This window comes from Poecilia reticulata, chromosome 2 (genome assembly GCF_904066995.2).
Source record: "Poecilia reticulata chromosome 2, P_reticulata-male-v2, whole genome shotgun sequence".
Taxonomy (NCBI): domain Eukaryota; kingdom Metazoa; phylum Chordata; class Actinopteri; order Cyprinodontiformes; family Poeciliidae; genus Poecilia; species Poecilia reticulata.
The window spans coordinates 4,124,983-4,146,228 of NC_088831.1; the positions used below are offsets into that span (position 1 = coordinate 4,124,983).

The 21,246-nt window shown below is 44.8% G+C and overlaps 2 protein-coding genes across 3 annotated transcripts; both read left to right on the top strand.

Moving 5' to 3' along the window:
- Positions 1-854: 854 nt before the first annotated feature.
- mrps9 (mitochondrial ribosomal protein S9) lies at positions 855-8,049 on the top strand. The gene is made up of 11 exons (XM_008424020.3): positions 855-1,008; positions 1,314-1,481; positions 3,618-3,680; positions 4,507-4,537; positions 4,618-4,697; positions 5,855-5,940; positions 6,017-6,092; positions 6,159-6,327; positions 7,122-7,230; positions 7,594-7,763; positions 7,837-8,049. Exons 1-11 carry the CDS (start codon positions 910-912, stop codon positions 7,926-7,928), a joined length of 1,143 nt encoding a protein of 380 aa, XP_008422242.2. The 5' UTR covers positions 855-909; the 3' UTR covers positions 7,929-8,049.
- Positions 8,050-8,910: 861 nt separating this feature from the next.
- Positions 8,911-21,016, top strand: LOC103473641 (SLAIN motif-containing protein 1-like). 2 transcript variants are annotated; one of them, XM_008424033.3, is made up of 9 exons: positions 8,916-9,515; positions 11,608-11,744; positions 13,493-13,606; positions 14,070-14,192; positions 14,975-15,118; positions 17,431-17,802; positions 18,368-18,523; positions 18,600-18,882; positions 20,045-21,016. In XM_008424033.3, exons 1-9 carry the CDS (start codon positions 9,151-9,153, stop codon positions 20,118-20,120), a joined length of 1,770 nt encoding a protein of 589 aa, XP_008422255.1. In that variant the 5' UTR covers positions 8,916-9,150; the 3' UTR covers positions 20,121-21,016. The 2 variants fall into 2 exon arrangements, with proteins under 2 accessions (XP_008422263.1, XP_008422255.1); XM_008424041.3 differs by lacking the exons at positions 13,493-13,606; positions 14,070-14,192 and having other exon boundaries at positions 8,911-9,515.
- The last annotated feature ends 230 nt before the right edge of the window (positions 21,017-21,246 follow it).

The following is a 21,246-nucleotide window of genomic DNA, read 5'->3' on the forward strand; positions in this document are numbered from 1 at the left end:
AAGGTTTTCTGGTGAAGTCATTATGTTGTAGAGTTGGAAGAATGCTTGGGCTTGCTGTGATGTTGAAAATAAAATCTACAACCATCACCATGAGGGACCGAAAGGGTTCAGATCAAAACTGACTGGCAGTCATTGAGAATTAGAATTAGAATTTGAACCATCTTGTTCCAATTAGCAGACTTGCATGCATGATGCTGCCACCACTTGGTTCTGCTCTTCTTTCTATGCCGTGTTACTTTTTTGGTGTTAGAATTTACTGGAACAGCTGGATTTTATTCCAGGTTCATTGGATTTCCTGATTATTGGCTGTTATAAACTAGACTGAATGCTTCAATCAGAAAGTGCTTCATCCAAATATTAGTTTAAGGTGTAGTTAACACCTTAAACTAAGTTTTTATTAATTTAACATCCGTTCCCCATATGGATTTGATTGTTCTCCAGTTATGTCACATCAAATGGCATAAAGGTTTTGAAACAACTGATCATGATTTAAACGTTTTTTGGTATCAAGATATCCTGTTTGACCTTGTGTGTCAACCTAAGTAATGTTACTTTAAATTTAAAAACTCATCAGTGTCATAAATCCTCTTTTTTATATGTAAAAAATGTTTTAAATATTTAAAATATTTTTGTATGTATGATTTTATTTGTGGACTGTATTAATTCATTTACTTGTCCTGGAGTTTTGTGTTTTTAAATGGAATTTTATTATTTGTATTTTAGAATAAAACCGAAATAAATGAATAATTTTGTACAATAATAGTTTAGTTTTATTTAAATTAATCAAATAGTCATAAGAAATAAATAAGTTAATACAACAATATTTAGCTGTATTTAAATTTTAAGAAAATCATATGCAGTGGTGACGTACACCAACTTCCGCCGCTGACGCGTTTGTCGTCACCAAAGATGGCGGCGAACTGTGCTCGTGTTGTCGGTTCGTTATTGGGGAAAAGTGTAAATTTCGCCTCGTCTACAAGGCCAGTGACGCTGCAATTCTGCCGACGGGTAAACAAGCACCAACAGTCCGTTAATTTGTTCTCTTTGCATTAAAAGTCATTTATTTAAATGATAAAAACATGGACGTCCTTGTGTTAGCATGCTGTTGTCATCCGAGACTAGCTTAACGAATCGTTGAAATAGCAAACATGTTGACATCACAGGTTATCTAAGCAAAGTGTGGTGACGAGCTGAGGTTTGTTTGACTTCTGAACCTGTCGGGTCCAGTTCGGCTGCGGTTTTATGCTCAACAGATGTTTAGCCATGCCAGGCTAATGCTAATGAATGACAGTAGCGCTGCTGTTTCCCTGCAGATATGCGGGACTCCCGTCCTCCTCAGGAAGAACCTGAGGCCCACAGTCCCGGAGACGTTCACCGCAGAGTTCATTCAGAAGCAGGTGGAGGAGTTTGAGATCGGGAAGCGGCACCTTGCCAACATGATGGGAGAGGATCCCGAGAACTTCACTCAGGAGGACGTAGACGTGAGTTTGGTCACTATGGAAACAGTCACACCTTTGGAGTTGAGAAGCAGATGAACATCTGACTGTGAAGCAGGCCAACAGATGTCCCTGGAAATGAATGAAAGAAAGAATAGCTCCGACTGTTGTTTATTATTGTCTTCAAGGTCAGAAGTCTACATACAGAATGATTGGTGTGTTAGGGATGCCCCAATTTATTGGCCAGCCGATTTATCAACGCTGATTTTCTTAATTTGGGAGATGTGTGATTGGTCGATAATTACATGTGAAGTCGATCTTATCCCCTTATCTTATCTACCTCAGCAAAACTACTGGTTCCAGCCATATATAATTAGAATTATACTATTTATTTGTAAATAAACCCTGGCAACACTTCCTGCCAAGGTTTATTGTTCTCCTCAACGCTGTGGGAGGTCAGAGGTCATGATTGGTCCAGAAGAGTATCCTGGTTCTTTTAGAACCTGATCATCTGGATTTTATATGTTTATCATTTCTACATGAAGCACTGACTCCCTGGTTCATGTCGAGTGTCTTTATTTTTTTTTTCTGAAAATATTGATTTCTGATCTTAACAGATCTTCCAACACTTTGATCCCAGATGAGCAGACAGTTGGACTTTGTGTTTCTCCTCTTCTTCCCAGCCGTAACGGTGTTTCACGTTTAACTGTCATCCTTGGCAGAAGGCGGGCATGGCTGCCTCCATCTGATGCCCGTACCCTGCTCCTCCATCCCCCCACCCCCCTGTTTGTTTGGCTAAATTTCCACACATTTATCCCAATTTTCCGCGTGTCTGTGGCTCCGTCCCTCGCCAGTAACCAATAGAGCTGTCTGTGGAGGTGTGAAAAGCAAAGCGACAGCCAGCGCTCCGGACCTGGAGTCGGGACGCTTCAGGCGTGACGGAGAGGAAGAGCCGGGGAATTCATCGAGATGTTCCCATGCTGGAGGGACGGCTCCTCGGATCTCTAGTCAGGACGTCTGGTCCCCGAAGGCATCATCGTCACCTGGTGGATGTCTTTCTGAGAACCTGATGTTGATGTGAAGCTAATAAATGAAACCTCCTCACGTTGGTGGAGTTGTTTCATGAAAAACTCTTTAGACAGAACAATTGGGGGAAACCAGCAGCTGAGACGTCATTCTTAAATGCTCAGAAACTGCATTAAAAAAAAAACATTTTTCAGTCAGTTTTTGTTTATGGATGATGTTTGATCAGTAATGCTGAATTAAATGTGTTAATCAGGTGGAACCGGGGGGCTTGACGGGTTCTTCACAGCCTCTCTAGTAGTTTTTCTTGTTGTTTTCCATGTGAGGCAGTGAACGCCCCATGGTTTAGCGACAGTCATTCGAACTGCTCCTCTTCAGTTTGCAGCTTCCCCTTCAGACTCGCATCACAACTAGTCTTCAGGAGAAATCAGAGTTTAGTGATTTTGGAAACATCTACATCATCAATAGCTGTTTGGCGCAGTTTAACAAACCTTTTGTTTTATTCAGAACTCCAAAATCTTTTTTCCCCCCCTTCATTTAAAATGCTGCATTTCTCCCTGCTCCCGCAGTTAGAATTGAATGTCTTGTATCTCTGCTTTTAGTTTTGATTTTCTTCTGAGCCTCTTTTGTCCTTCTGGAGCTGTCTTTCTGTCATCTGTAACCTCCATGTTCCCCATGTGGCTGAGTTTCACTCCGATCTGAACAGCTTCCCCTCTGGCACTCCGTCGCTGCTCCTCCCGGATCTCTCCCGCGTTTTGTCGGATCTCAAGGGAGGCGCAGGTGTGTCCTCATCTGTTCCCCGCCGTTTTTCACAGTTTTCCCCCAACCCCATCTAGCTGCTCTTTGTCGTCGTGACAACCTTAAAGGACCTGCTGCTTCACTAATCGAGCTGACAGGACCGGGGTGGTGATGCTGGCTAACAGCAGGCGTGCGGTGAACTCGCGGTGAACCCATCGGACATTCACCCTGTCCGCCGAGAGCCTTTTCTCCTTCGGCTTCACGCTAACGGATCCGGCTCGCCTCTCCGTGAACCCGCCAGCAGCTCGTGCCTCTTCTTCTGTCACGCTTGGCGACCCGTGTTCTCTGGACGTGCTGCCCGTCAGCGCCCTCACTGTTTAGTTATTCATCTTTGTTCTTTGCTTTCTTTCTCCCCCACAGAGGAGCATCGCCTACCTCTTCCCCTCTGGCCTGTTTGAGAAGAGAGCTCGGCCCCTCATGAAGGTAAGGTTTCACTTTTATCCAACTTTTATCAGTTCACCACTAACTGCAGCGTTTCACCCACAAACCTCAACATGCAGTCGATCATTACACTTATTTCTCTTTACATTTCTCTCCTAACCTGGTTAATCCAGCCTCTTTAGGCCTTCATTCTTGTTGTATTGAGAACACAATCGAATAAAACTTTCATCACTAAGAATGATGTTAGAAGCGTCTCTAATCCCCTTTCTGGAAAATAGTTAACAGCTTTCTGTCAGTTAACCACATAATTCTGTGGTTCTAATTCTAACTCTGTTTGGTTACATTGAGTTTTGTTCCACCTCGTGATACTTATGTATATTTTATTCAGAATTAATAAAGGAAAAACATGAAAACAAAACGGCATTAAAAGTAATTCTGTTCAGACGAAGCAAAGAAAAGAACAGACTACAGTCTTAACAAGGGCCGCCTCTTTTTGGGGGGCGGGGCTTGTGCTGGTGGGCATGAAGAGAATGGGGAGAGTGTTCTCTATTACAAGTGAAATCTATCGAAGAATTAGATCTAGAAATATTGAAGATAAACCCATTTTATCGCCACTACTCTGTTTTTTTTATCATCACAATTTATCCAATAAGCTTTCATATCTGGGTAGTAACTGTGTACATTTACTTTAACAACATTTTGGGAAAAAATACTTTCAAGGAGTAGCTTTATTACTTTTAACTTCACTGGATGAAGAACGAACATATTTTCAGACGATTATAAAAATCATAATGTGGTCATATGAAATTTGTCTTCTGGATGAATGCACACTGCTTCATGTTTTGCTGGGGTTTTTTTCCATCTGCAGCATCCCGTTGAGATCTTTCCAAAGCAGAGAGGTTGGTGACGCCTCCACAGATCTGTTAGTATCTTGACATCATCAAACTGTCAGCTGATCTTTGTTTCCCTGCCTGTGAAGCGGTGCAGTGGGGACCAGATGGACGGCCTTTCCACTTCCTGTTCTACACTGGCAAACAGGCCTACTATTCCCTCATGCATGTAAGTGCAGTGTCTGAGTCAGGCTCTGTCCCATCATGCGTCCATTTTTTATTTCATGTCAAAGCCACACAAAACAACAGACAAAAAATGTCGACTGAGCTTTTTAAAGTCTACAAATCTGAGCAAGGTTGCTAGCATTAGTATTGCTACATGGACTGAATTTATATAGTGCTTTTCCAATCATTTTTGACCACTCAAAGCGCTTTACACTAGAGTCACACTCACCCATGTGCATTAAAAAATGCCCCCCTTTATACACCGATAGGCAGGAGGAAGATGGAATCGAACCTACAACCTTCCGATCGCAAGGCGATCACTTGACCCACACAACCACAGTCACCGCATGCTAGAATGTAGGCTATCATTAAAACCACTAATGTTAGCATCTGTTAGCTAACATTAGTTTAGCAGCTACTTTCATAATATGATACACTTAATAGTACTGAAGTGACACATTGGAAGGTAACGTGGTATTCTTAGTATAACGAAAACAAGTATTTTTCATATTTTTACCATCTAAATCTCACTGAGAAATCTGGCTTAGCCAAACACAAGAGGTAACATAACAGCTTTGTTATACATAATGTTCACTTATAAGCTAAAGCTTACCTGCAAGCTAATTTTAGCTAACATGCAAAGGTTAGTGTATATATTAGCTTTAATTAGTGTTTTGCTAGCTAATCTGACCATGTTAGATGACACACGTTTGTATTAGCAATTGCCAATGCCATTTTAGAAAACTATCTGTTTGTAAATTAGTAAATGCTAGCTTTATTACTAGCTCAATGTATTTAAAAAGCTAGCTTATTAGCTAAATTTATTTTTAAAAAAACATTACTGCAGTAGCTGTTAGCTGATTTTTGCTAAGTTGCTATTTCTAGTATATTACATAACTAATGCTAGACTATGTTACTAATATGCTAAAGCTATGTTGATATAAATTACTATTATCATTGTAGAAAGCATAAATCTGTGCTAGAATGGTTACATAAACAGAGATTATGGGCCTTCAATTCAATTGAAAAATACTTTATTAAAATTAAAGGAAAATGTAATATTTTTAGATACGTCGGGTAAATTGAGTCAACCCGGGTCGGGTCGTGTTCAGGCCCAGCGGAATGAGAGTTAACCGTTGCTCTGGTTGCTCTGCCTTCCAGGATCTGTACTGCAGAGTTCTGAAGGTGGAGAAGCACCAGGACCAGCTGAGAGCCGAAGGACTGTTCCCGACTGAGCCCAAGCAGATGTTGGTTTTGAAACCTGTCCTCTCTTAGATTAGAGCCGTCTCTGTCAAAAACCAACCCACTTCCTGTCTCTTGCAGCGCTCTGGGAACCAGCAGGTGGCTGACCAAGGAGGAGGTGGAGGCGCTGCTGGTGGAGCCCATCTCTGGTCAAGACGTAAGGGCAGCCACAGTGATCTGACCTCGGCCTGACCCTGACTGATCCACTGTTTGTCCTCCTCAGTACGAGCACTTCATCCAGCTGATGGAGCGCCTGCTGGCCATGCCCTGCTGCAGCCTGGAGCAGCAGTTCGTCATGAACCACCGCCAGCAGCTGGAGGCCCAGTCCATGTATCAGGTGGTGCCGCCGCTGCAGAAGGATGACGCCGGGGTGGACTTCAGCACCGCAGAGGGTGGGAAGACTTTAGACTGGCAACGGTTGACAAATACTAACCCCAACATTTCACTCGTTAAATTCATTTTTACCATATGTAGAATGTTTCCAACTTTTATGCGCGTCTTGTGGTGGCAGCATGTTTATCAGCTCAGCTGGTCCTTATTGGTTCTTTTCAATTCAATTCATCAATTCATAGTTGAATTGTAGCTGTTTTTAGAAACCCGAGACAGTTCTGGATGCTGAGTAGCTGGAAGGGTTACTGTTCTTTTGTTATTTAATTTAGGACACTTATCATTCATAACCATGGCAACAAGGTATTTTTTTCCAACTGGGAACAGCTGATTAGCATCTCAGAAGCTCATTTAATACATGAACTTTGACCCCAAAATTCTGGGAGTTGAAAATGAGGTTTCATGGATGCAGAGGCAGAAGGAAAGAGTCTCTTCCATCCTTCACTATGGAGATCATATCCCAACGTCTCTCTGCTCAGCTGTCGCCAAAGACAGAGGGCTAGAAAGGAGCAAAGGAGGTGGATCAGCAGAGCTTATGATGTCATCAGAACATGTTTCTGTAGAATATCATTTTTGTTGCCTGGATACTGAGCTGTTGGCATGTCAGGACGGCCCAGTGCAATTTAAGATCCTTCCTGTCTGCAGCATCACCTTCGTCGACGACTCTCGTGATACGTGGACGATCTGAGTTATGACATTTGATTTCCCTCTCGGGTGAATCAAGTATTAATGAATCAAACTGCGAGGAGCTGTAGCCGTCTAGAGGAGGAGAGTTAAACTGATCCGTGTTTCCTTCCAGGCAGGAGGAAATCGTCCAGGGGATCAGTGGTGGTTCGTGACTGCGGCGCAGGACGCGTCAACGTCAACGGCCAAGACTACCTGCACTACTTCCCTGTGCTGCAGGACAGGTGGGCCTCCTCTCACTGCGTTTCCCTTTAAATGGAGAGCGGGACGTTTTTTTGTCCTCCACAGCCTGAAGGAATGGAAGGCAGCCTTCCTTTATCTGCTGCTAGTCACTTAATTACACAGCTGACTGAGTGTGTGAGAGTGTGTGCTGCTAGCCGTTGTCACGCCGACTGTAATTGGAGTGCGGGGGTGACAACCAACTCTGTCAGCATCTGGGTTCATTCAGGCCGAGACGCCACCCAGAACCGGGTTGTGCTGAGTCAGAACCTGCTCTGATCGGAGCGGGACCAGGCAGTAAATGAGCTCAGCTAACTGTCCCCCCCTTGTTACTCCCACCCCCGTCTCTCCTATCTGCCCCGGCTCAGGGAGCAGCTGATGTTCCCGCTGCAGTTCTGCGGCCTGCTGGGCCGTTTCGACCTGGACTGCTCCGTGAGCGGCGGCGGCAGGTCCAGCCAGGCGGGGGCGCTGCGGCTCGCCATCTCCCGGGCGCTGCTTAGCTTCCTGTCGCAGAGCGAAGGAGAGGCCATGAGGCAAGGTGAGCACAGCCTGCAGCATCATCTGCTGAGGAACAAATTCTCTCGCTTCAGCTTGTTGTTGTCTCCCTGCAGCTGGCCTGCTGACTCCTGACCCCCGGGTTAGAGAGAGGAAGAAGCCCGGACAGGAGGGAGCGCGGCGCAAGTTCACCTGGAAGAAACGCTGAGGATCCTCCTTCCCAGCTGCTGCAGTGACATTATCTGTCCTCTAGATGGAGACAGGCTGTAAAATATGAACATTTCTCCTGTTATGATGAAATAAATTAAAGATTTTCTTATAAAAACAAAGCGTACTTGTCATCTAATGTTGCTTTCATAAATGTATCTTATTTTCTTCTGAGTTTTTTAACTCAAAGCTTGTTACATGGCAAAAGAATAATTGATTTAAATGTAAAACATTTAAATAATTTGAAGATGTTCTCAAACTCTTTTCAGCCATTTGATAGAACTTGGTAAGCCTACATTACCCATAGTGCAACACTGGGAATTAGTTGTTCCAACAAAGGTTTCATTGATTTATAAATGGCCACCAGGTGATTTTAAAAACATGTTCTTTAAACAATTTATTATTTATATTGATTTAAATCACCACAACTGATGAGTCAAAGTGTTTTTGTTTCAGAGGGACATGAGCTCTGCTGGGAGGACAGGACAACTGGTGTTCTCCACTGGTCTGGACAAAGACGACCAGAGACCAGATGCTGGCACGGTGGTGGCAGCATCATTCTGCAGGCCGCTTTGGAGGAGGGGAGGAGGTAAATCCAGGAAAATTCTTGAAGAAAACGCCTGAGACTGGAGTGGAGGTTCCCCCCTTCCAGCAGGGCAATTACCCTGAACTTCCATCCAGAGATCTGAGTGAGGCGCGGTGTCACCACAGCGACACTAGATGGCGCTGGATATCCAGAAATGTCTCAGCGGGGCGCCGGCTAATTATAGCACACGATCCTGATTTAACAATTGGGTCATCAATTAAATAAGTTATTTACTAGTAAATCCGTTAAGCAGTAGATTATCTGGTGTTGGGGAAGTTAAATGAGATGGTTTAGTAGAAAGTTTGGTAGAACTAGTTTAGTTTTAGTTCTTGGAAGCGTTTATAAACGAATAAGTCTGGTTTTAGCCCTGAATTAGGACTGACAGGTGCAGCATCCACCTGTAATCCGCTTCTTTGTTCAGGGAGGTGGAGGCTGGGGTGTGTGGGTGTGTTGGCTGGAGAGGTGGAGTCTCTAAGTCTCCAGACAGGCGCACTAGACAGATTAGTCTCCTCCAGCCGCTAAACCAGGACTCAAATCAGCTGCGGAGCGCAGACGGAGCGCCACGCCGGTTCCTGAGCGGGTTCGCCGGGGGGGGAGGTCTGGAAGGCGGCGCAGGCAGAACCTGGATTCAGGTCCGATGGAGGCAGCCGTGCTGGGCCCCGCCGTCATGACGGACGTGGACTGCGGCAGCCTGAACGCCGAGCTGGAGGTGAAGAAGCTGCAGCAGCTGGTGCGGAAGCTGGAGCGGCAGAACGAGCAGCTGCGGAGCCGGGCCGGGGGCTGCCTGTCCGGGGGCTTCCAGCCCCTCCAAGGCCCGCTGCTTCAGCCGTCCCTAAGCTCGCTTTCTCCTCCGGATGAACCGCTAGATCATTTCCACCCGTACGGAGGGGAGGAGGACGAAGAAGAGGAGGAAGAGGATGCGTCGGAACCGTCGGTTCTGGATGAGTTGGAGCTTCTGGACCTGGAGTCTCTGAGCTGCTCAGAGGGGTCTGATGAAACCTGGTCAGTGTCGGCTCTTTGTTCACTAATATGACCATTTGTTGCTCTTCAGCCCTTCAGCAGAAGAGGCTGCTCCTCTTCCTCCTCGCTGCTCTACAGCTTTGAGGTATTTTTCCAGATTCGCATCCTGGAAGTTGAGTTCTAGCGGACCACCAGAACCAACAGGCTGTATCAGAGTCTCACTGGGCCCATTCAGGCTCTAGGATGATTGCATGTTGGCTCCATGGTTCCTCCAACTGGGGACAGTTGAACCTACGTTTCATTTTAGCTCAATTAAAGGCTTTTATGCACAAATGATTTGTCTAAGGTCACCCACAGGTTCTCAGTGTTAACATAGGTAAGGACTTTGAGTAGGCCACTCAAAGGCCACCTTGTTTTCAGCTTTCACAGTTAAACTGTGTATGGTGCTTTGGTTCTGTTTATGTAATTCAGAACTCTTCAGGTCTGACTGATCACAGCAAGTTCAGCTGCTGACATTGAACTACAAACTGATTAATAATCCTGATTTGTTGCTATTTAAGAACTTGTCACCTACTTCATGTAAGACATAAAATGATTGTTTGATGATTACTGTTTATTGCTAATAAAACCTGAAATTCTCACAAAATTTATAATGCGACCAACATTCTCACAAAGCTGTCCGGGGGGTAAGCCAAATCATAAATGGATAATTGAGTAGAAGGAACAATTGTGACTGGGAGCTACTAGTAGTAGGAATGTAACTGTATGGACAATTTGCATCATGCTCATCGTGTTTGCAACCAAATTATAAATATAAAAATACCTGCCTCATATTCACAGTCAAATATTTTAGTTCACATCATGAAATGACTGAACATTACCAAGAACTTTGGGGATTTTAGTCTGGAAAACTGGCTGTTTTTCTAATGAATTCTGTTTAGAAATCCTGAGACGATCAAAGCTGTGCAATGAACTCTGGGTTATGATTTGCAAGTTTCAGTTTAAGCAGCAGTTCTCCTCTGAAGCTGTGACAAAGTTGGCTTGATTTGTGCCACAGGAAGTACTCAAAATGAGGAAGAAGTAGTTAGAGCAGCAGCTTCTTTATTTATTTTTAAACTTTGGTCTAAAGACCTGGAGGAAACGATCAATGAAAGTTGGTTTTCTACGATTGTGGACTTTCTTGTTCTCTTAAACTCCTTTAGGAAGTTTCCCAGTCAACAGGGAAATCCATTCCTGTTGATTCTCCCGTATGAATGTTTCTAGTCTTTGGTTCAAATGAAATGATTAAATGAAACCAAACGATTGTTCTCATTAGAATTACACCAATGTCTTGAGCCGAGAGGAACAAAAACCAAGTTCCCTATTATAGGTGGAACATCCTTGTGTATCCATCAGAGAACATGTCCCCAATATTCAGTAGACAGATTGACTCAAAACATAGTCCAAAAAAGAACTTGGTGATCAGCCAAGTCCCAGTTTCATCCATGTGATGGACAAAACAAGTTGTAATTTATGTGTTTTTGACCCGACAGTCACCGACTGGAGCCAGTCGAAGGAAGTTCTTCAGTAGTTTTTCCAACTGTTCCCAGTGAAAGCTGGACTGTAGCGACTGATTTTGTTTATTTGGAGGCTATCTTAAGGTGTAGTTGCAAAGAGGAGGCTGTTTGGTTGGACCGCCTCATCTTGGCTTTTTCTATTGGTGTCTTAAGGTCAGAGGAATCAGATGGTTGGTGTTGGACTATTCTGTGTAGAAATGTTGCTGCTCTCGACGTCGGATCACAATCCATTCGGTGAAACGGGATTCTGGATGGTAGCAACTGTTGCTAAACCCTCCTGACCCTCTGCTGTTCAATTCTAACTTGTCTTCACTAGGAGATAAAGTCCAACATCATTGATCAATGACAACAGTTGGCCAACATCGGTCAACATTTAGTGATCATGAAGACCTCTCCATAAAATCTTTTTCAGACTGAGGTGCTAAAGCTAGATTTGCAGTGTTCCACTTCTTCTCTAGCCAAGCGGATGATGGTTCTTCATATCGCACTTAAAGCCACTGTGGGCAACTTTTGTGACCCCAAGTCATAAACATGTCTAAAGACTCACTGTATGTCTTCTTCTTCTTCTCCGTTTCCAGGTTGTACGTAGCAGCGAAAGCAGGAGAGAATTCAACCGAGTCTCTCAGTCCGCTGCAGTGGTGCCGGCAGAACCTGGACAGCCCCAAGTCGGATGTGGAGGTCGCCAGAAGGTCGTTGTCTCTGCGACTGGAACAAGGTACAAACTGAACCTTTATCCTTAAACCTCTGGGTTTACATTAAGAGGTCAAACTTGGCAATAGACGTAATTCCTCTGTGTTGGCTAAGTTCCCCGGTTCGCTAAGACACCAGCAAAGACTCAACTCTTTGGCTCTCTCTGGTTTTTCTTTCATCACGTCAGGAAAGTTCTGGGAATGTTCCAGGTAAAGCTTGGACATTTAGAAGGTTCAACTAGAGATGCAGATGAGTCGAAGGTTCTAATCTGCATCCAACATCCCATAGTTTGTTGTTGGGATGCTCTGAAACATCCCATAGGCTGTTTCAGAGCTGTTTAAATTTATGCTGCCCACTTTGAAGCAGATCAGTTCTGTTGACAAACAAGTAACAACCCATTGAGTTTGTAACTTGCCTCAATGTGAACATGATTTATTGTGTGTGGGGTCCCTCAGGGTTCAATTCCTGCACTTCTGCTATTTGTTTCTTCTGCTCCAAGGCAACATTGATGGAAACCATGAAAGGTTTCATTTCAAACAGAAAACATTTTACGAAAACAAAGTTAAGACGTTAACTTTGAACTACTGATTTAAAAAGGTGTGTTCCTCTGCGCAACTAGTCTTGCACTGCCTTAGTGTAGAGAGCTTTATGTTCTTTTTCTGTTGTTGAAGTAAGACACAGAAACAGGACGTACTCTTTAACCAAGAGTGAAGTCTGTAAACTTATCTGGTTTATCAAAATATCCCTTAATAATAAACAACAGTTGAATTACCATAATGCGTATTTCTGCAAGTTTGTTTATCTGTGAGGACTTTAAGCTACGGCCTCCATTTGACAAGCCGGAGGTCCGATCACCACAGAGAGCAGAGTGCTGCTAATCTGTCCACGCGCTGCACGGATCAGACCTCGGTCACCTGACCCTGCGTCTGCTTACATAACCCTCCGCTGACAGTCGGAGAAGGAAACAGGTTGGAGGAAGTCAAACGGGAACCATAAATCTTGATCTGTGGATCTTGTAGTAGTTAAAGTGTCTCTGGTTTCTGTTGCTTTGGCTCGTCAACAGGCTGAAAAGACTCAGCGACGACACATTCTCAGTTTGATCTTTTCAAATGCAAAGAGTTCAGTAATGACAGATTCTTGGGAAATGTGGACTAAACCGGCCCGTATCACTGATCCCCACCATACAGTACCTGTACTGACTATTAGTTTGACCAAAAAAGCCCAGTGTCAGTCTCCTCTGACCAAAGCCGTGCTGTTTAGAAGGAATACCCATCCTTTTTCCATTACAGTGATGCTTTTTTCTGAATGTTTGCATGCTGGTTCTCAGCAACGCCTCATGGAGGACGCGGTCCACCGTCGGTCAGACTACAGGTCAGCGCGCGCTCTGTCTGGGCCTGTGAAGTTGCAGCAGCTGCACGCTTCGTTGCATCAGAAACTAGCTCTGCCTCTAATCTCTCTCCCCCGCTCGACGTTTCTACGGAAACGGTTGACAGGAGAGGAGTCTCGCTTTGCGGCCGAGTTGAGGCTTTGCGTTCATGTATAGACGTCGTCCCTGCGTCGGTGCGGGTTTCACCAGAGGCAGCCGGCTCCACTGAAAGCAGCTTTGTCCGACCTCTGTTGGGTGCTGAGCTGATGAATAGAGCCGAGGGTGACAGACGCTGCTGGTGAGGTAACGGCAGCATGGTGGGGTGAGGGGAGACACAATAGGAGGCTGTTTTACTATGTTGAACAATAAAATCCACATCTTGATGTTTGTTTACCTTCCTCCCTCAGTCTCCAGGTGGCGTAGCTCCTTGTCGTCCCCTGGAACTCCTCTGACCCGAGCCGCAGCGGCGTCTTCCCCCCCAGCCAAACCCTGCTCCACCCCACCACCGACTGAAAGACACGGTAGTCAAACTGCTAGTGTCTACACAGATGTACCTCCACTAAATAAGCACTTCTGTTGTCTGTGTGGTTGGCCAATAGATGCCAAGCACACAGACACCAAGCCTGAAGACTCTGACATCCATCAGAAAGGCTTCAAGAACGAGTGTCAAACTCCAAAACCCGCCACAGCTTTTTGTGTGGCTCTCAAGAATCCAGACGCTAAAGTTACATCAGTCAGTTCCCCCAGAAATCAGTTTTCTGTGATTGTGGAAATTCACTTGAAATCAATCAACAGATTCCCACATTTTTTCAAAAATGGTCAACAACATTGGGTTTACCTGCCCAATGTTGGCAAAATAAAGGTGGCAACATACTTTTTATTTGACCAAAATGCTTTGGTTCGTCACATAGAATCCCTGTTAGTTACAGTCTGAGGTTGTAGCAGTAATAAGCTCCTCTGTCGTGTGTTTTTCCATCCCTGCAGCCGCCCCTCTCCTCTCCTCCCCGCTGCACCCCGTCCTCCATCGCACCCTGAGCCCCATGGGGAAGGAGCTGTCTCCTGTAGCTGAGCGGACGCCCACCTTCTTCCCTCACCCTCCCAACCGAAGTAAGACTCACCCCGACGGAGCCGAAATGTGCAGGAAACTGGATCACACTCTGCTTTTTGCACCTTGTAGAAGCGTTTTTTTATTTTATTTTTATTTTTATATATCTACACTGTGGTTCAGCTTTATATGAATGCTGCTGGAGAGGAAAGAGAGGTGCATTAGTTCTGGAAAAAGCCGGTGCTGGTGTCAGCAGAGTGAGCCCCACAGGGGCGTCGGGAACCAGCAGCTGCCGGCGCTCCCTAGAGGCAGTTTTCCATGACTGCAACCAGCAGGCCTGCTCTCTCTCTCACTCTGTTGGTTCTGGAGTTGAACACAGTTCGGTTGAGTCTGGTTGGTCATGTCTGGACACTGATGAGGCCTCCATATTGGGTCTACAGCGATTGCCCAGGGCAGCAATCGCCCATATGGCATATATTAACAAACCAGCAGACTTTGGAGCAGAATGAATTCTATAGTCATGTATTGTCGATGCTGCTTTCAATAATAATAGTAGATCAAACCTTCTGGAAACTCTAGAGGTCTGGCCTCTAGAATATTCCGTCCTCTGGATTTTAACAGATTTTCTTTGTCCTACTTCTCTTCAGGAGAATCAGGGGTTTTCTTGTCGGGTTTTTTTCTTCTGATCGGAGTTTTTCTGGTTCAAAGCTGTTTCTAAATGCTGCCGTTTGAGAATTAAAGGTAAACCAAACTGTGCCGCGGTGCAGAGTTGGAGGTGGAGCTTCTTTTTTTCGTCTCACAAAGTCAAAGTCTTTGGAGTTTGACCTGTTGTCTGTGTGTGAAGGCCGCAGCCTCCGGCGCTCCACCCTGAGCCCCGAGTCGTCGGTGGACAGTGACCTGGGGACGTCGGAGGACGACTCCATCAGCCTCGGATACAAACTGCAAGATCTCACAGACGTCCAGGTTATGGCCCGGCTGCAAGAGGAAAGTAAGTAGGCCAATGGTCAGGTGTTGGGTCAATCCAACAAACATTGACCTGTGACCCCCATCAGGTGACTGATCGGGCTCGTTGTTTTTTTTTTAACTGAAGTTATACACTCCAAATTAAAATCTTAAGACCAGTCAAAAAATTGCAAGAATTTGCATTTTGCACTATTGGATCTTAAGAAGGTTCTAAGTAGAGCTTCACAATGTTAAAGGAAAAAATTAGTGCAAGAGACAAGAACTTTTGAAAATTTAATTAATACATTTAATTAATTTAATTTAATTGAAAACTGCATTTACACTCAAACATGATTTTTTCAGCTGATCAAAAGTTTAAGACCGTAGTCTTTAAAAGCCAAAAGCTGTGCAAAAATCTGGATTCCATGTCATTTTCTGTCAAGTCTTTAAACTGTCAAGACCTCCTGATGGCAAAAGCAAAAAAGCTCACTGACTTTGAACGTGGTAGGATTGTTGAGCTGCATAAGCAAGGCCTCTCACAACGTGCCATCGCTGCTGAGGTTGGACGCAGTAAGACAGTCATTTTGCAGTTTTTAAATGATCCTGAGGGTTATGGAACCGAAGTGAAGTGGTAGACCCAAAAAACTTTCACCAGCTCTGAGCCGCAGGATCCGATTGGCTGTCCGTCAAGACACAGGACGATCCTGTACCCAAATGAAGGCCATTCCTGGTGCTGACTGCAGCCCAATAACCATCAGACGGCATCTGCGAGAGAGAGAAGAGCTTCAGAAACAAAACACGTCTTCAAAGGCCACGTCGTCTTCAACGCCACAAAATTGCCCGTTTGGACTTTGCAAGGTGCACCAAACGTGGGACATTGAAAGGTGGAAGAAAGTTGTCTTCTCTGATGAGAAAAAAAATTTACCTTGATGGTCCTCATGGCTTCCAACGTTACTGGCATGACAAGGAGATCCCACCTGAGATGTTTTCTACACGGCACAGTGGTGGGGGGCGCCATGATGATTTGGGGTGCGTTTTCCTTCAATGGAACAATGGAGCTTCAGGTTGTGCAGGGGCGTCAAACAGCAGCTGACTATGTGGAGATGTTGCAGCGGGCATCCCTCATGACTGAGGGCCCTCGTCTGTGTGGTAATGATTGGGTTCTTCAACAGGACAATGCTGCAGTTGACAATGCCCGCCTGACAAAGGAGTTCATCCAAGAGAATGACATCACTCTTTTGGACCATCCTGCATGTTCCCTGGATCTAAACCCAATTGAGAACATTTGGGGATGGACGGCAAGGGAAGTTTAAAAAATGGACATCAGTTCCTGACAGTGGATGCCTTAAGTGAAGCCATCTTCAACACTTGGAGCAACGATCCCACTAGCCTCCTGGAAACACTGGCATCAAACCTAAACGATTGTTTGAAGTCATCAACAAGAACAGTGGAGCTACTCATTACTGACTCATTTTTTTGACACTTTGATTTCTGTTTTGGGGGGTTTGGGTTTTTTTTGAGCTATGGTCTTAAACTTTTGATCAGCTGAAAAAAATCATGTTTGAGTGTAAATGCAGTTTTCAATTAATTCCTCGCTCAAAAGTTTTTGTCTCTTACGCTGATTTCTTCTTTTAACATTGTGAAGCTCTACTTAGAACCTTCTTAAGATCCAATAGTGCAAAATGCAAATTCTTGTAGTTTTTTAACTGGTCTTAAGATTTTGATCAGGAGTGTATATAGGTGTATATTATAACTTATTATATATGCCTTTAATTAAGCACATTTTGAATTTAATTTGCACATTTTGAATTGCTGACGGTGAATATCAATCTTTATTTCTAGTAAATAAATACATTTAGAAATGTCAGTTTTCTGGAAGAAGTGTTTCTTCATGGACAAATTATTACTATTTTTTAATTATCTACAACTTGATAGACATCTATAGGATATAAGTGAGCCCATACTGTGAGCCAGGCCTTCCTGTCCAACATCAGTGTCTGACCTCAGAAATGAATTCTGGAAGGATAATTTTGGGTCCATTTTGAACCCAGAAAGCCAAGTGACTCAAATCTTTCCGTAAACATCTACAGTGTTTTATTTTGGAGACTGAGCTGCTTAAGGAGAACCTTTAGTTTCACTTTTAAGAGAAAGTAGAAATGAATTAAATGTTTGCTCATTTTTCCTGGTTCTGTCCCCCTCTCCTCTCCCGATCTAATAACAATAACATCAGATCTCAGAGCTCATCGCTACTTCAGTTTTATTAACCCCAGGAGGTGATAACTTTGTTTTACGGTTCCTTTTTATTTATTTTTTTTAGCCGTTTTCTTTGCTTGCTGCCCCTCATGTCGCCCCCTGCAGGTCTACGGCAGGACTACGCCAGCATGTCGTCGTCCGCCCTGGCCGGTCGCCGCAGCCAGAGCTTCACCTTCCAGCTCAGCCAGTTCAGCGCCGGCCCCGGCCTGGAGGAGGAAGACGAGGAGGACGACGAAGACTACGGCCTCCTGCCACCGCCGCAGCCCCGCCTCACCCGCCTCTCGCACTCCCACACCTTCTGCAGCGTCCGCGACTGGCGAAGAAGCACCAGCTCCCTGTGCACCCCTCCTTCCACCCCCTCCACGCCGCCACGCCCTTCCGCTGGCTCCGCCTACCTGGCGTCGCCGCCGGCGCTGCTGCTGCTGGGGCCGGGCGACCCGTATGGCATCGAGGCGCCGGGCTTCAACCCAGGATCAGGTGACCTCACTGCTCCGGTTCATTCCTACCCATCATCCTTCAGTCCTTCCATTTCTCCCTCCAGTCTTCCTTGATTTATCCTTTTCTTCCTTTCTTTCTGTCTTCCAGTCTCCTCTTTTATTCAGTCTGTCTTTCCTTCCTCCATTGACTAACCCAGAATCAGTAAATTCATGCAGAACTTCAGTTGTTTTCCCTCATCTGTAGTAAAAGCAGGCCCTCTGATCAGTTTCCTGTTCCGTTCTGCCTCCTCGCCGTTCGGGTCTGACCCGGGCGGCTCGTTAAAACTCGTCTAAGCCTCTTGCGCGGCGGCCCTCTAAGCTCTCGGCACCGTGTGTCTCTGAGGGTTTGGTCGGATTAGCGCTGGGTCTTTACGTCCATCTGAGGGGCAGCGAGTGGGAAGGACACCTCAACGCTTCATCCTCAGAGATACAGATGATCAACAGATCCATGTTTTCTGTTTTCTGTCCTCAAACCGTTTTGTGCTTCAGGCCAACTAGTAGGTTATTTATAGATGAAATCTGCAGCCGGTCACCTTTTAAAGGTTATTTCTGTTTGTCTTTATCAGATAAGCTGCGGAGGAGCATGCCTAACCTGGTCAGAGCTCCCAGCATGCCCAGTGTGCCCATTCCCACCTCTTCCAGTGCTGCTTCTTCTTCTTCTTTGCTTCGTAACAGCCAGAGTTTCGATTCCTCCAGCGGCTTGGCTCGCCTCCAGTCCTCCAGTAAGACTCCACTGCCGCCGATTCTCTGTTGTTCTGTGACAAACGGGTCAGTGTCCTGTTTCCTCCTCCGCCTCAGTCCCCTCTCCAGGTCAGCTTCAGAACAGGGTCCAGAGCCTTGGGAGCTTCTCCTCGTTGTCACGGCAACCACTGAAAGCCACCGCCTACGTCAGCCCGACGGTCAAGGGCCCGACGTCCGTCAGCCTCATGTCTCTGAACGGCAGCGGCATCCCTCTGCTCAGCAAACCAGCAGGCGGAGGCTCCGCCCCCATGGCGCCCCGCAGCGGTCTGCCACGCCCCGCCTCCATCCTGGGCCCCACAAGCTCCAGCCCCCGTGGCAAGGTGGCTTTATCATCACGAAGGTAATGGGACCAGAACGTCGGGATTGCTTAAAACGTGGGCAAAAGCACAGATATGGAAGGCAATTTGAGCATATAATGATAGAAAGTGAATATCATCACTCCATCGGCTAAGTGATTATTGCTGTTTTAAAGGTATTCGACCTCCTGAATAGAATTTTTGCACAAACAAAAACAGAGCAATGCTTCAAGAGACGCAGCTGAAAGCAAATTGCTGCCCCTTTAATACAGTTAAAGGGGCGGCATGTGAGCCACATTTTCATTGTAACTGAACTGAAACCTAATAAGCTGCCAAGCACAGGTAATTGGATGTTAAGGTTGTCAATGTAAAGCTAGCATAACTGACCTACTTCCCACTTTTTCAATATTTTTTAAAATTAAAACTTTTTCCTGACCTGTAAAATGTGAATCCCTTGGATCTTGTTATGTAGCTGTTATAGTGTTCACAATTGATAACAAAACATTGCGTCCCTTTTTCACTCTATCATTTATTATGTGTTGTCATTTTGTCGACCAGCGATGCTCCTGACTCGGTGCGTAGCAGTAGTGCCAGTGTGCCGTCCTATCCTGGACTGTGCATCAATGGAAGCCACAGCTCATTGCTGTTTTTAAAATCCTGCTGTTTTTTTCCTTTTGTTAGCAGCTAGTTGTGCTATCATGTTAGCTTGTTATAGACACAGGGACAGTTGAAGATTCAGTTTTAGGCTCCAAGGTCATAGTTGTTGTTTATTTTTCTTTAAAGTGATGGTGCTGTAGCTAAAACGTATTTGTTAGCTTCTGAGGTGATGCATCTTTTAAAATGCTTCTTTGTAGCTTCCTTTTTCAGCTAGCTTTGCTGTAGTGCTAACGTTAACGCCACAGTTAAAACATTTATTAGCATCTTTGATTCTAATAAATGCTAGTTTAAGTAGCTACTTTTCTAACTTTTGGAAATGGCTAACTGTGCTCCAGTGTTTATGCTAGCTTGTACATAACCAATAAAGACACACGGATATTCCGTTTTATGATTTTTTTTATTTTTTATTACCGTCATCCTCTAATACAGTGCAGATTATTTTTTATTTGCACTGTAATGATTAGAGTTTATTGGAATGATGAGTTTTCCTGCTTGTCAAGAATCTTCATACCCAGCTGGTTTAATACAATCTGTATTTTTCCTTTTCAGTTTACTGACGCCTCCAAAGAGCTTGTCCACCTTCAGTGCCCTTCGCGACAGCGCCTGGAGAGACGGCTGCTACTGACCGCTGACCACCCCGCAGGCTGGGGCTGCTGCATCGTGGGCCACAACGTGGGCAGTGAGGCTTCGGATCTGAGATTCTGCGTCGAACAGTCAGATTCTGTCCTCGTGCGAACGATCTCCTAGATTCTATGCAGAATTTCTTCGGAGGACTCGGGTAATCTTTCTGGATCTGTGTGCGACGTTCACTGGTGAGTTTGGTGGTTTGGTGCCAAAAGTGAGCCGCTCTCTGTTGTGCAATAAGCCGCCGGCCGCTGGGTGACGCTGACGCTAACCAGCAAAGAGGGCTGCCAGTTTTTACTATATGAACCTCTGATGCTGTTTTTATTAAAATATTTATTTTAAATAAAACCGATTTGACTAATATGGTGTAGTTGCCGTGGCAACGGTCGCCAGTAATGCTGCTAAAGTGTAATGAATCCCTGTTGGTTTGGGCACATTTGGTCTAATTTTTAGAGTATGATGTATTTGTGTACACATCTAACTGTGCATTTATCCGTTTATTGACCTATTGCAATATTTAAAGTGTAAATTGTCCAAAATGAAAATATGGGAATGTGTTTGGGGGAATGTCTCACTGTGGTGTCACCAGACTTTGTGCATATTAACTCTGATCTTGTTGCACTTTGCCAGAAATCTCACCAATGTATTTGTTTACTAATGTTTGCACTCTGAGACTCAATCTGGTGGATTTGGATAAAACACACACACACTGATCAAGATGGGTTTTTTTCAAGATCTAACGGTTGTACACTTTTTTTTTCATGTAGCACTTCCAGTTTGTTTAACTCTGTCCTTAATCGACGTTTAAAGGGCACATCTTTCATAATTTACACTGTTTTTGTTACTGTGAACCTCTAGCATTTTACTAAAACGTAATAAACTCAGTATATTTGGCAACAGTTCTGAATGTCTTTTTTTAAAAATCACAAAATATGAATTTGCCAGTGAATTTTAAAAATGAGAACTCATGGTTTTGAAATGGTATCAGACGCCACCTAGTGGTGGCTTTCTAATGTCAGTTCCGTCCTGATCAGTTTTATGATGGAATAATCGGACAGCTTTCTATTCCACCACTTTGAAATACTTCGTGAATATAATGCTTACTGTTTCCATTTAATAACCTTAAG